At 36.3% G+C, this 14,395-nt stretch overlaps 4 protein-coding genes across 4 annotated transcripts in view; 2 read left to right on the top strand and 2 right to left on the bottom strand.

Moving 5' to 3' along the window:
• Positions 1–9,167, top strand: part of LOC125835872 (uncharacterized) — an 18,051-nt gene extending 8,884 nt beyond the window's left edge. The window contains exon 10 of the mRNA XM_049514971.1: positions 9,033–9,167. The gene's annotated coding sequence lies outside the window, so the exon portion shown is untranslated. The remainder of the gene's footprint in view (positions 1–9,032) is intronic.
• The window catches only part of LOC125835859 (uncharacterized), a 15,302-nt gene extending 1,217 nt beyond the window's left edge, over positions 1–14,085 (bottom strand). The window contains exons 1-3 of the mRNA XM_049514960.1: positions 13,810–14,085; positions 920–1,078; positions 166–831 (exon numbers count right to left, since the gene is read on the bottom strand). Coding sequence (XP_049370917.1) covers positions 166–780 — 615 coding nt within the window. The 5' untranslated portion in view covers positions 781–831; positions 920–1,078; positions 13,810–14,085. The remainder of the gene's footprint in view (positions 1–165; positions 832–919; positions 1,079–13,809) is intronic.
• On the top strand, positions 2,547–9,167 carry LOC125835873 (uncharacterized). Its single transcript, XM_049514972.1, has 9 exons — positions 2,547–2,693; positions 4,581–4,641; positions 4,772–4,904; positions 5,148–5,271; positions 5,763–5,819; positions 5,932–6,028; positions 6,830–7,037; positions 8,471–8,531; positions 8,631–9,167. The coding sequence occupies exons 1-9, from the start codon at positions 2,583–2,585 to the stop codon at positions 8,694–8,696; spliced, it is 918 nt and encodes a 305-aa protein (XP_049370929.1). The 5' UTR covers positions 2,547–2,582; the 3' UTR covers positions 8,697–9,167.
• Positions 10,041–14,395, bottom strand: LOC125835856 (uncharacterized). The gene is made up of 4 exons (XM_049514958.1): positions 13,810–14,395; positions 12,350–12,508; positions 11,596–12,261; positions 10,041–11,427 (listed from the first exon to the last, which is right to left on the bottom strand). The coding sequence occupies exons 1-4, from the start codon at positions 14,140–14,142 to the stop codon at positions 10,312–10,314; spliced, it is 2,274 nt and encodes a 757-aa protein (XP_049370915.1). The 5' UTR covers positions 14,143–14,395; the 3' UTR covers positions 10,041–10,311.

The following is a 14,395-nucleotide window of genomic DNA, read 5'->3' as shown; positions in this document are numbered from 1 at the left end:
CAAGCAAGATAGTTATATTAGGAAGTATGCAAGGCAGTGAGGTAAGTTATCAATCTCTGGAAGCTCATTACGAGGTGATAAATAGTATTCCACCGTGCAAATTCACTTGGATGCTGGACAGATCTTAGATTAAAAAAACGGAAGTAAGAGAAGATGGAGACATACCCCTGAAGAAGACTCATCGGATGAACTAAGCTGTCGGCGATCAAAATCTATATCATCCCCACCTTCCTCTCCATAATGCTTCTTCAACAACGGCTCCCCTTTGGGTTTAGGAGATCTGAAGCTTAACTTTCTCTTCCTCCAAGGGAGAATTTTGCGTTTTGAACTCTGCTGACCTTCTCCAGTTGCACCATCGGCATACACACTCCCTGCAACAGATTTGTGATGACTATAAAAGATCAAATCCTCATCTTCACTGCCACTCGTGTTTGTGTAGCATGATCCACCAGCATGCTTCGCATAGGCAAGTGTTTCATAACTGAATGACTTCCGCATACTTGTATCCTCCTTCACTTCATCTGATTCACCTTCCTCCGAATCACCGAGTGAATCTGTATCAACTGGATATACCAAATCAGTATCATCACTTCTGACTGAGTTCCTTCCATCACTGCCCTCCTCTTCATGACATACCTTCTTTCGTCGCATAGTAGATAATCCCTTGAAAAGTTTCACTTTCTGCAGACCTGCTTTCAAAACAGAAAGCTCATTTCTGTCTGTCGACAAAACCTCTGCAGGGGAAGGAGATACTGGAGCAGACATGACGAACTTTGGCATTGTTTCTGAGGCTTCGTGAGCATTCCCCAATTCAACAAGATTGAGAGACAACTGCCATAAACAAAATCTACCATATTAACCAAAAATAAGGAAAAAAAAGGGACTATCGATGTAGATCAAGCAAATTTGTTTTGCTTACACAAAGTGAAAGGTTGCTCTTATTGCCACCACTATAGGCTTCCAAGGGAATGACTATTTAAATTTCTTCTTTTTCCCTAGCTTCTGAAGCAAAGTCTGCAATGTTCAATGATGCAGCAGCAACTATGGGGACTTTATGGTTCGATCGTTTATTCGTAACCTGTTTTTTTAGAATAAACATGAATAAGTACTTTGTCAAGCAACTTACAGAGTTCATATCACAAGTATGGAATTGAATAAAACAGTGAATGAAAAGACAAAAGATGTTGTATGAGCAAAGAAAGCAACTAAAAAAAAGGTTGAACTTTTTTTCTTTCCTTTTTTGGGTTAAATCAAACTTCCCTCTTAATTATAAAACAAAAGATGCTAGATGAGTAAAGAAAACAACTAAAGAAAGGCATATTCTTCAAAGTGCTAAACTATCATTTGCCAAAATATTAAAGAAATATACAGAATATGCCAATAATATTATATTTTCACAAAATGTATAGCCACATGTAGAAAAGTTAATACTGATTTGAATGAAAATTAGTAGGTCTGACCATACATATTACATCACTATTAAAACACACCACAAGCTATTAAGGTGGGTCCAACATTAAGTAATCATTACCTTTTTGACTACCACATCATGTTTAAAATAGTAGTATCTTCATTATCTAAGCTAAATAAAAAATTACTTTTCCGAAAATGCATTGAAAATTAGGTTACTATAATGTTTAAAGGAAGAACATCAAGGGGAAATTCACTATTCATTCACTTTGTTTCTAATCCAAAGTTTTTCACACTTATGTTTGTAATCAAACTCAAAGAGAAAAACAGCTTTGGTGATGAGTTCCATCATCAAACCAAACTAAGAACAAAGGAATTCTACTAATTTAAAGAGATTCAAGAAATTATTCAATATCTTTAGTTGAGGGTCTATCGGAAACCATCTCACAAGGTAGGGGTAAGGTCTGACCTCCCCACACCCCACTTGTGCGATTACACTGGCTATGTTGTCCTTGTCAAGAAATTATGCTATTAGATCAAAAATTCATGATTGGATGATTTAAAGGACAATGATCAAACAAAAAACAAAACAATTCTACTATTTTTTTGTTAGATTCAAGAAATTATACTATATGATCTAGTTTCATGACATGACAATGATCAAGAAAAAGCTTAGTCCCTACAAGACAAGAAAGACACAAATCCATAGCCCTCATAAAAAGTCAAGCTTCCACACCAAAAGTCAAGGCCTTTGATCAATTCTCAACTATTTGTTGATGGGGCAGAATTCTCAATAACAACAGTAGCTCTAACAAATTGAGTTCTCATTCTCATAAAATATACCAAGATCAAATTTTTGATCTCTTTTTTTAATTCTAAAAACAACCAAACAAAAACATCAAAACTAATAAACTTGAAAGAGGTAATAGCAAGAGATATCTCACATTGAATACTGTTTTCACTTCAATCTCAGGTGAGTAATTTTTTTTTTCACATTTACGTACGCTTAATGTTATCAGTACAATGAAAAATACGAATTACTTACAATACATTTGTCTATATGTATGTAACCAATTTTTTCTGTATTTTTTCCGGGTTTAATTGATGACCCATTTGATATATGTGTGTGTAGAGTGTGGTGTTGCAGTCAGAGTGGTAAACATCAGGGGCGAATGGAACAAATAGTTGTTAATGGCTCAGAGTCACAAGTTGTAGTGGATGATTCTAATTTGTTGCAAAAGAAAATATCTGCAATTCGACTTGGGGGTCCTGCAAAGCTACAGGTGAATCTTACATTGTTGGTTTTTGTTTTGTTTTGTTGGGTTGTGAATTATGTTGAGAGTAATGCATGAATTGGATTTAGTCCCAAAAGTTATGAGCTTTATGTGTTTGTTCATGTTACTTATTGGGTTGAATTTCTAATTTCTTGTGTATATGTACTCCCTTCGTCCCAATTTAACTGTCTTAGTTTCTAAATTGCGTGGACTCTTCACTTTTGATACTGCATCCGTGTCAGATTATCCAAAAATACACTACTTTTGGAGAATACGACACGCATTCACTTACATTTTTGAAGGGTCTAAGCAACATATTATAGTTTGACTGAACACGAAGTTTAAGAAATAAATTGAGACTTTTGAATATGGTGGTTTCAAATTAAAAATGAGTGTAGTCCTTTAAATCTTGTGGTCAACTTGACAGGTAGAATGATGGAATTGGAAAACTTACTATGTCTAGAAAGAGACACTCTTTTTGGGACAGACCAAAGAGGAAAGTAAGACACTTAAATTGGGACAGAGGGGGTACTTTTTTGGGAGTAGGGAATGAGGATGTGGAGTGTTGATTTTAAGACATTGTTGTACTGCTTGTTAATCTGATCAATGGAACTTTTGGCAACTGTATAATACACCATTTCTCCGTGAAGAGAGTTGTTATCTAGGGAGTAGTAATGTTGATCTTGGGTGTATATATGGAAAACTTCATCGATAACTTGTTATTTCATGGTTAAAGCTTCATTGGTTATCTTGTCTGTGAGGATGAGGTAGCTTTAACATTCTTATGCTTCTTGGCTGTGATAGGTAAACTTGTAAGTGGTTAGTTGACCCTGTACTGACATATACTAATCCCTAGGTCCTTATATAAACTACGACAAAAATATGTATCTGAAGTGTTAATTGCTTGCTAGTAGGATATACTTTTAGATGTCGAATCTAACTGATTGTATTTGTCTAAGTCATGGCATGCTTCCGGAAAAGTTCTGTTATCCAGGATCAACTATACACACCTTTCTGAAGTTTCTATCTGATGTTTAACTTCTTTTATGTGCTAAGGAGTCATTTGGTACGTGGGCTAAGGTGGTATCCTAGGATTAAGTTTAGGATTAGAATTATACTGAATTTTGTTGATGGTAGTAAAATTGAACCATTAGTTTAAAAAAGAAAATAAGAAAATAAAATTGTACCATCAACCAAACAATGTATAAATCAAATCCAAACTTAATCCTAGGTATCCCACCTTATCCCATCCAATTTGTTATTATTTTATCCCACTTCCCAGGTGGGATAAATTAGTCCAAGGATTATAATACTAGGACTATAACTTAGTTTGTGAACTGAACCACCCGTAAGATTTGGTTAATTAAGGGTACATGTGCCCAGCTCATTGTCTCTTGTACTTCCTGAACAGCTGCTTAGTTGCATCTGGAAAGCAGAGGTTAGATCTAATATCAAGTAAACACTTGAGTTTGAACTATATTACTGTTTGTCAACATGATTTTGGTCTAAGTTCATCTCAACCAAAGTAGAAACGATCATGATTATAGGTGATCTTAATAGAATGGGACTGAGAAACACGTGGAGGAGTTAGGGTGAAGGACATACAATTGTTAGTCCTGTTATTCCAGTCTAGTGCTATTTAAAGCTTTTGTCATGCGCTTGGTTAAAACCAACTAATGGATGTTGGGTCTACTTTTCAGTTCCATATGGTTTGAGATGATGCTATTATGTTAGGCTCCATGTTTTATTTGACCTATGTACAGAAATATTGACATTTATTAATGTAAAGTACGTGTCTTTGCTAGAACCTCGAACATTTCACACACATACCCATGCTTATTTTACCATGTTCTAATTGGTTTTTCCTTTTACTTACTGACTATTTCAACATTCTAGGTAATTGCAGATTTTGATGGCACATTGACAAAATATCGGATAGATGGTTGCCGAGGCCAAGGTATGTTATCCACTTCATACAACATTATCCTATTACAATAGCTTGTCTGGAACAGACAGCTATCAATAGTATTTGATATACGTTTCTTAGGTCACAAGTGAAGGACTTGTCAAAATAACGAATTTTGTAGGCAGTTATAATGTTTTACAACAGGAGGATCCTGAGTTCAATGACAAGAGGCAGAAATTATATGAGTATTATCAGCCCTTAGAATTTGATCCAACAATTCCCCTTGATGAGAAAACCAAGCTCATGGAAGAGTGGTACGTGTTATGATTTTGTACTGCTAGAATCAGTCCAGACTCGTGTTATATATTGCATTTTGAGTTATTGACAAGTGAAATAGATAATATGAAGTTCCGAGATAATATTTATATTTTATCGTAAGAGTAGTAGTATATCCAGCTCCCTTATATCAGCAAATGGGGACCATCATCGGATTGGTGAAATTTAAAGGGATTGTCGTACCATGGCCCATGTGTTAATGTCTAACTTGTTTTCTGCAGGTGGGGAAAAACACATGCTCTTCTCATTGAAGGAGGCGTTACATACAATGGAATTCAAAATTCCGTGGGTAAAGCCACAATTGCATTCAGGGATGGTGTAACTGAACTTCTTGAACTTTTGGAGGTACAGTTAGCCACCATCAGTTGTTGTTTTCTGAGACATCTTGGGATGATGTTGATGAAGGCCAATGCAACAAATATGAACCATTGTGATTTCCTTGTGTGATCTAAATTATTGGAAAGAAATTTGATGGTATTAGTTTATCAAAAAGCCGGAGTATGGATAATAGGGTCATTCCAAGCACTTAAGAACCTTAGAGGAAATGCCTTGATTATTTTCTTTTCTTCTGTTTTTGTTTATTCGACTTTTGAAAGTCCCTAGAATGTCAGGCTCAACCACAGCTCAAATGTTATTTTAGAGAAAGTGAAATTGAACTGTGGTATTACTAAATGATGTGTTGGTTTCCATTTACTGTAGTTGCAGAATTCATGCTAATGCCAAATTTAGTAGTGAATTTATCCCAGAATAGCTCTTTTTAGAAGAATTTCCTTTTGACCTTCTACTATCTCACATGTAATTGCTTCAGTAATGAGCTGGGATTGTTTGGTATGCAGGAAAAAGGTGTTCCTGTTCTTATATTCTCTGCAGGTTTAGCTGACATAATAGAGGAGGTTAGTTCTTAAGGATTATCGGTGGTCTTGATGCATAACAGGTGTATGTGATCCTGTTATGTTTGTCCAGTTTGGCTTTAGATATGATTCTCTCATCTTCTTGATCTGCCAGGTGCTGAAGCAGAAAGTTCATAGATCTTTCAAGAATGTTAGAGTTGTCTCCAACAGGATGGTGTTTGACGAAAATGGCCACCTACAGTCATTCAAAGGTATCACCTATCACCATTTAGAGGTGCTTTTTACTTTAGAAAGTGCTTCAAGCAGTTTCCATGGATGGTTAGGTTCATTATGTGTATATCTGCGTAGGTTACCAAATTTTAGCTATACCTCTAAAGTTTAGGAATTGGCCACTGGTTGTAAGTTTAAGCTTCAATGGAGGAATACTCTGCTCTTAAGCTAAAGTATCACCAGTTGGGAACAGGTTTTAGTTTTGTTAATACGTTGATTTTGAATCTATTGCTTTTTATGAGTATTTTGACCTTTATCATAGATTAATATGCCACTAAAAATATAGAGAACTTCTAATATTGTCATTATTTTAAATATTAAACTAATTTTTCACCTTTGTTGACTATTCACTATCTTTTGGATTGGTTGTTATGTTTTATTTATAGCTCTCCTGTCACTTAGATTTGATGTTCTTGAGCTGAGGGTCTCCCGGAAACAGCCTCTCTACCTCCACGAGGTAGTGGTAAGGTCTGCGTACACCCTACCCTCCCCAGACCCCACCTAGTGGGATTCCACTGGGTATGTTGTTGTTGTTGTTACTGCTAGATACTAAGCTTTTACACATACTTGGTCTTTACTGGAACAGCAAGGCTTACAAGCAAAGCCAATTGGTTGGAAATATTTGACTAGTACTTACTGCTAGATACTAAGCTTTTACACATACTTGGTCTATACTGGAACAGCAAGGCTTACAAGCAAAGCCAATTGCACATATTTTTCTTGTATTGTGGTCATTTTACATCTTTGTTTCTAAAATTAACAACACTAACTGATACCTGCAGGTAAGACAATCCATGTACTCAACAAGAATGAGCATGCACTTGACATGGCTGCACCACTTCATGATCACTTTGATGACGTGAATGGACTGAGTGATGAGAAATCTGCATTAAAAAAGAGAACTAATGTGCTACTTCTTGGTGACCACATTGGAGATTTGGGAATGTCTGACGGCTTAGACTATGAAACAAGAATATCTGTGGGTTTTCTGTAAGTATATCATCATGTCTCCTAATTCATTAAATTTAAACAATACTGAGATATCATGGAACACGACACTCCTCATAGAATGAAGTCGTTGTTGTTTTGCTTTGTCTCACCTCAAGTTGGATATGTGATATCCAAGGTAAATGGATTGTAATTATAATTGTCGTAAGTTGTAACTCCTTAGTTTGGAGAATTTAAGTATCACATCCCATAATTGAAGTAGGAATTGTTCCACTATCGATTGGATTTGAAATCGTTTTCAGCTACAAGGCTTTGACCCTTTCTAAGAAAAGTTTCCATATTTAGAGTTGTTCAACATTTTCAAGTCATGAACATTAAGATGAAACGAGTTTATATTGATGGCATACAAATTGTATTCCAACTACAAACATTTATCCTGACTCTCCAAACGGATTGACAAGTCCTAAAAGCTGAAGTAAAGGAAATTGCGACCGCAAGAATTACACTAGTGAGCATCAATTCTCTCTCAATCCACTTTTTTATCCTCTGAAATCTTGGAAGAGTTCTAGTTAGACAGTTGACACATTGTCCTATGAATTGATATTCAATGGTTAGGAGATGACTTACCCCGCTGCATGTGGTGCTCCTTCCCTAACTAGTTTGGGTAGGGAAAGAGTGAGGGTATATAGTGCCAAGCCTTGCCCCTTCTTTTTTACTAAGAGGTAGTTTTTACTCTTTGAATTTGTGGCTTACAAGTTACCAAAGGAGCAATTTTTGTCTTCCTACCTCATATTTTTAATCTTTTCATAGGTCAATAAGCTTCCAACATAATACTTTCACTCTTCTGGAAACATGAAAAACTTGTTAAATTGTGGATTTTGTAGAGTTTGAGATTATTAGGTGGTTGTTCAGTGATTGCCTGCTGAAGTTTGAATACATATACCTTCCCAGAATCTTTTCCCTAATGGTTTGACAATATATTTTCTTACATTAGGAACTTCCAATCTTTTGCATTAAAACTTTTTGTAATATTTTTTCATTTTTCTCACTCAAAAAAATTTAAAAATTAAAGAGTCATTCATATGGGACTTTTGGTTTGACTATGTTTTTCAACTTATTCACAAATTCATTTGGAGCATGTCATTAAGAATAAAATGAATAATTGTAGACATGTTTAAGTTATACTTCTTGGGATATAAACAGATCCTCAATATGTTATCTTTTCCTGATAAATGCTTTCCATCTTTTATGACAAAATGCAAGTGGTGAAAGCCCCTCTTTTTACATAGAGTATGGTGTGGAATTCAAAGCATTTGTTGAAGTTTGCTAGTACTGAGTTCAGAAAGCATGAGAACAAGAAAAGGCTTACAGTTATGCAACATTCTAGTTATGTTTGATTTAATGTCTAATTTCCCTGTAGCGTATTCTGAGATTTTAATATGCGGTAGTTGCTAAACTTAAAGAGATTGTTGCAGGAATGACAGAGTGGAAGATTCTCTAGAAAGCTACCGAAAAGCTTTTGACATTCTCTATCTGGTAAGAAATTCTATGATACACTTTTAGTTCGATTCATTCTACTACTCTAAATTGCTTGTCATTTGCCTTGTGGACTCTCATCTTTTTGTTACATTGTAGGATGATTCATCCATGCATGGAGTACTCAAGCTTGCGACTCATCTCTGTTCAACAGAAAGCGATTGAATTGCATGCATTGCTCCTAGCAAGACTCTGTTTCCATTCTTGGATTGGCAAACAGCACGAATGACCTCTACTTTCATGCATTCTTATAAGAAATTGTGTCAAGAAAATCCCCATTCAAGATACATAGCAACACTCCTAATATCGACAGCTTCTCAACATTTGTTGTCACCATCAGGCACTACCTCAATCTAGGCATGTTTACAGGCTTCACATGCAGAGAATGGAGTGAGATCTCCGCTTTAGAGTAGATTGATTTACCTTGGGAAATAATTCATTTGGGAACTCATTGTATTGCTCCGTAGCTGATAATGTAGCTTGTTGCAATTCACAATGAAGTGGTGATTCCTTTTATAAGGATTCCTAGAACCATTTTTAACAACATTTAAAGACCACCTACCTTACAAGGTACTGATGATACCTCTAAGCTGCTACAATGACTGGTGTATCTAGTAATTTCTTGTACGCTGTTTATTTCCTTGTTCGAGTGTTAACGCGTAACTCCTCTCTTCACTCCCATTTACTCGTTTATCGTTTCTCTTTGTGAGTTTATCTTCCACAAATATTCAGGTTAAGTTGCACTTTATTTTGGCATCATATTGTTAGAGCAATGTTTCCTGCATGGAGGGAGACTACCCTTGGCAGATGATGAGTTGCTGATCCAAATAACAAAAAGGAGTAAGTTCCTCATTGTTAAAAATTGGTGAGACATGCTCTTTAGACCCAATTCAATCTTAACATTCTGTCTAATTATCAGTGTCAAGATATGGTTCAAATTCAACTAATTTCGAGTCGCACCTGGTAGGTCTACTAAGATGGAACGCTTCCGACAAAAAGGCAAAAGGAATCTCAACTATCACACCACATTTTTTTTTATGAGTAATGTAAATCTTTTTCTTATATTTCAAGGGTTGTCCTTGTGATGCTAAGGAAGTGCACATCGAGCCCATATGAAGGATTTGGTTAAGATAAGCTAGAGCCTACAAAGTGCAAATGGAACCTAACCATATACATCGCTTAAACTTTCTTAAACTCCAGGGTGAGTGATGTATGCTTGTTGCCATAGTGGAGTTTTCCTGTTTCATATTCCAGCCTAGTTTATAGGCCATAACAAATGTTCTATTCGATGCACCCCTAAAGTTATTTCATTATATATGATACTAGAGGAGTTGAGTTGAAGCTTCCAATCTATGTGCATAGGTCAATTTAATAGAAAAATAGTTCTGTCAATGCTGTATGCTAGACAGCAACAAATACTGTGTACAAAAACCTCTTGACAATGCTTTTGTGTTGTTTGTATTATGAATATCCAACTGATGGTCTAGAGACAAATGAAGAGTTGAGAGCAGTATAGAAGTCATATACTTATTATTTACGTCCTCCCCTCTTTGAGAGAACAGAATAAGTACTATATTCATGGACATTTCCATAGTCATTTACATTGGCACATCCCTATATAAGTGAGGAAGAAAACATTAACAAGAGCCACTAAAAGCCAGTTGCAACTTGCAATCATGTATGATATATGGCATTCCCTTCATTCCTAAATTAGATGTAGAAACACAAAAAGAAGGATTAGTGATGTTAAGTTTGTATACTCGGATTTACTAATCATTGCTTAGTCTGCTGTTGCTGATGTTCGTAATGCCAAGCTGTTATCAGTCAGTTCTTCCAAGGGTGATTCCGATTCCAGCTGAGTGTTAAAGCTCTTTGTATAGTGGAACTCAATTTGCAGCCTCTGATGAAGTGGTGTAGATGCCATCAACCCTTTCTTCACATCAACTTGTAATTCCCTAATGGGGATTGCTGCCAAAAAACTCTTAATGTACTCTTTGCAAGCCTCTTTACCTTTGGAAACAAGGCTCGGTTCGTCCTCATTTTCAGGTACTTTATCTCTGAAGGCAACGGTTGATTCTTCCATCTTTTCGTTGGTGTTATTTGAGAGAATCTTCCGTTCATTAGTTGCCTGCTTCTTATCAGTTTGCTCCTTTTTAGTGCTAGCTGATTTCTCATCTGATTGTTGACCCGTGTTAGGTAGCTGCAAGATTGTAGTGTCTCTGTTGAATTTGAGGATGAAAGCCTGGTTGCAGCCTTCATACAGTCTCTCACCAAGTGTATCAATGATATAGTATGCATCTCGTTCAACCTTGAGGATGAAGAAGTGGTCATTCCAACTCACAATGTAAACGAAGCACTTGCCATGACTGGGACTGTCTTGAACAGATTTAGAAATCTCATCCCAAATGTTGTCAAAGGACATGGCATCTTTGAGAAAATCGAATCCCTCATCTTCGATTCCTTCCGGATGAAAAAAACCAATGAATGATTTCTCTGGGACTACTGAGAGCGGGCGTACTTTAGCCTGGACCACTGTTTCGAGGTCGAAATGCTTATCTGGGAAATGCTCCCTGTACGTCTTGTTTTCACAGAGATTCCTCCACTCTAGTGAACCTTCACGGATAAGACTGTCGAGTTGGGACTTGATAGGCATTTCTTCAGGGTTGGAATGGAACCAATCAGCAATCACAGCAACCAAGGCTGTACAAGCACTTTCACCTGCAGCCCGTTCATTTCGTTGATCAATTGAAGCAAAGAAGACTTCAGTCTGCAGCTTCATCTGCCCATCACGGCTTACTATCTCTTTCTGCTCCCAACTACCAACAGCAAAACTGTCTTCTCCAAACTCGGAGACTGGAAATCCATTCGCAGTTGAACCTTCCTCAGATTTATTCCACTGCAAGCAAGATAGTTATATTAGGAAGTATGCAAGGCAGTGAGGTAAGTTATCAATCTCTGGAAGCTCATTACGAGGTGATAAATAGTATTCCACCGTGCAAATTCACTTGGATGCTGGACAGATCTTAGATTAAAAAAACGGAAGTAAGAGAAGATGGAGACATACCCCTGAAGAAGACTCATCGGATGAACTAAGCTGTCGGCGATCAAAATCTATATCATCCCCACCTTCCTCTCCATAATGCTTCTTCAACAACGGCTCCCCTTTGGGTTTAGGAGATCTGAAGCTTAACTTTCTCTTCCTCCAAGGGAGAATTTTGCGTTTTGAACTCTGCTGACCTTCTCCAGTTGCACCATCGGCATACACACTCCCTGCAACAGATTTGTGATGACTATAAAAGATCAAATCCTCATCTTCACTGCCACTCGTGTTTGTGTAGCATGATCCACCAGCATGCTTCGCATAGGCAAGTGTTTCATAACTGAATGACTTCCGCATACTTGTATCCTCCTTCACTTCATCTGATTCACCTTCCTCCGAATCACCGAGTGAATCTGTATCAACTGGATATACCAAATCAGTATCATCACTTCTGACTGAGTTCCTTCCATCACTGCCCTCCTCTTCATGACATGCCTTCTTTCGTCGCATAGTAGATAATCCCTTGAAAAGTTTCACTTTCTGCAGACCTGCTTTCAAAGCAGAAAGCTCATTTCTGTCTGTCGACAAAACCTCTGCAGGGGAAGGAGATACTGGAGCAGACATGACGAACTTTGGCATCGTTTCTGAGGCTTCGTGAGCATTCCCCAATTCAACAAGATTGAGAGACAACTGCCATAAACAAAATCTACCATATTAACCAAAAATAAGGAAAAAAAAGGGACTATCGATGTAGATCAAGCAAATTTGTTTTGCTTACACAAAGTGAAAGGTTGCTCTTATTGCCGCCACTATAGGCTTCCAAGGGAATGACTATTTCAATTTCTTCTTTTTCCCTAGCTTCTGAAGCAAAGTCTGCAATGTTCAATGATGCAGCAGCAACTATGGGGACTTTATGGTTCGATCGTTTATTCGTAACCTGTTTTTTTAGAATAAACATGAATAAGTACTTTGTCAAGCAACTTACAGAGTTCATATCACAAGTATGGAATTGAATAAAACAGTGAATGAAAAGACAAAAGATGCTGTATGAGCAAAGAAAGCAACTAAAAAAAAGGTTGAACTTTTTTTCTTTCCTTTTTTGGGTTAAATCAAACTTCCCTCTTAATTATAAAACAAAAGATGCTAGAAGAGTAAAGAAAACAACTAAAGAAAGGCATATTCTTCAAAGTGCTAAACTATCATTTGCCAAAATATTAAAGAAATATACAGAATATGCCAATAATATTATATTTTCACAAAATGTATAGCCACATGTAGAAAAGTTAATACTGATTTGAATGAAAATTAGTAGGTCTGACCATCCATATTACATCACTATTAAAACACACCACAAGCTATTAAGGTGGGTCCAACATTAAGTAATCATTACCTTTTTGACTACCACAGCATGTTTAGAATAGTAGTATCTTCATTATCTAAGCTAAATAAAAAATTACTTTTCAGAAAATGCATTGAAAATTAGGTTACTATAATGTTTAAAGGAAGAACATCAAGGGGAAATTCACTATTCATTCACTTTGTTTCTAATCCAAAGGTTTTCACACTTATGTTTGTAATCAAACTCAAAGAGAAAAACAGCTTTGGTGATGAGTTCCATCATCAAACCAAACTAAGAACAAAGGAATTCTACTAATTTAAAGAGATTCAAGAAATTATTCAATATATTGAGTTGAGGGTCTATCGAAAACCACCTCACAAGGTAGGGGTAAGGTCTGACCTCCCCACACCCCACTTGTGCGATTACACTGGCTATGTTGTCCTTGTCAAGAAATTATGCTATTAGATCAAAAATTCATGATTGGATGATTTAAAGGACAATGATCAAACAAAAAACAAAACAATTCTACTATTTTTTTGTTAGATTCAAGAAATTATACTATATGATCTAGTTTCATGACATGACAATGATCAAGAAAAAGCTTAGTCCCTCCTAATTCCTTACCCCTACAAGACAAGAAAGACACAAATCCATAGCCCATAGCCCGCATTAAAAGTCAAGCTTACACACCAAAAGTCAAGGCCTTTGATCAATTCTCAACAATTTGTTGATGGGACAGAATTCTCAATAACAACAGTAGCTCTAACAAATTGAGTTCTCATTTCTCATAAAATATACCAAGATCAAATTTTTAATCTCTTTTTTTAATTCTAAAAATAACCAAACAAAAACATCAAAACCAATAAACTTAAAAGAGGTAATAGCAAGAGATATCTCACATTGAATACTGTAAAAGAAACATCCCAAGGATGAAATGCAATCTCTTTGGATACAGAAAAGTTGCAAAGACTTTGAAACTCCTCATTCCAATAAACAACTCCATCATCCTTCAAAGACTCTTCCTTTGTGAAACTCTTCTTAACACTTTTCCTCTTGAGAGAACTCAAAGTCAAAGAATTACCCTTTGAGCCTTTCCACTTGATTTCAACAACCAATCTTTGAAAATCTTGAGAAAAGTTTAGACCTTTAACACAATTCACAGTGATTTTGGCCTCAAATTTCTTTGAAGTTAATTCAGGCCATGGCCTCCACTTCATCATTTTCACAACCATCCCTTTGAACTCACACACAAAACTAACAAATACTCAAAAGGGTCCTCAAAAAACTAACAAATACTCAAAAGGGTCCTCAAGAAACACAAAAAAGATTGACACAAATCAAACAAATACTCAAAAGGGTCCTCAAAAAACACAAAAAAGATTGACACAAAACAAACAAATACTGAAAAGGGTACTCAAGAAACACAAAAAAGATTCACAAGAATGAAGAAAAAAGGAGGTTTCTTTGAATTGTGAGATCAAAAAG

The sequence above is a fragment of the Solanum verrucosum genome, unplaced genomic scaffold (assembly GCF_900185275.1).
Source record: "Solanum verrucosum unplaced genomic scaffold, falcon-dt-bn FXZP01000128.1, whole genome shotgun sequence".
NCBI lineage: Eukaryota > Viridiplantae > Streptophyta > Magnoliopsida > Solanales > Solanaceae > Solanum > Solanum verrucosum.
The sequence above is the reverse complement of the archived record's forward strand: the minus strand, read 5'-3'. Positions and strand labels throughout refer to the sequence as shown.

Coding starts and splice junctions, on each gene's coding strand:
- LOC125835856 (XM_049514958.1), bottom strand. CDS start 14,142: ATGGTTGTGAAAATGATGAAGTGGAGGCCATGGCCTGAATTAACTTCA. Junction 12,509..13,809: donor TTTCTTTTACAGTATTCAAT/GTGAGATATCTC, acceptor CTAAAAAAACAG/GTTACGAATAAACGATCGAA. Junction 12,262..12,349: donor AGAGCAACCTTTCACTTTGT/GTAAGCAAAACA, acceptor TGTTTATGGCAG/TTGTCTCTCAATCTTGTTGA.
- LOC125835873 (XM_049514972.1), top strand. CDS start 2,583: ATGGAACAAATAGTTGTTAATGGCTCAGAGTCACAAGTTGTAGTGGAT. Junction 2,694..4,580: donor GGGGTCCTGCAAAGCTACAG/GTGAATCTTACA, acceptor TCAACATTCTAG/GTAATTGCAGATTTTGATGG. Junction 5,272..5,762: donor AACTTCTTGAACTTTTGGAG/GTACAGTTAGCC, acceptor TTTGGTATGCAG/GAAAAAGGTGTTCCTGTTCT.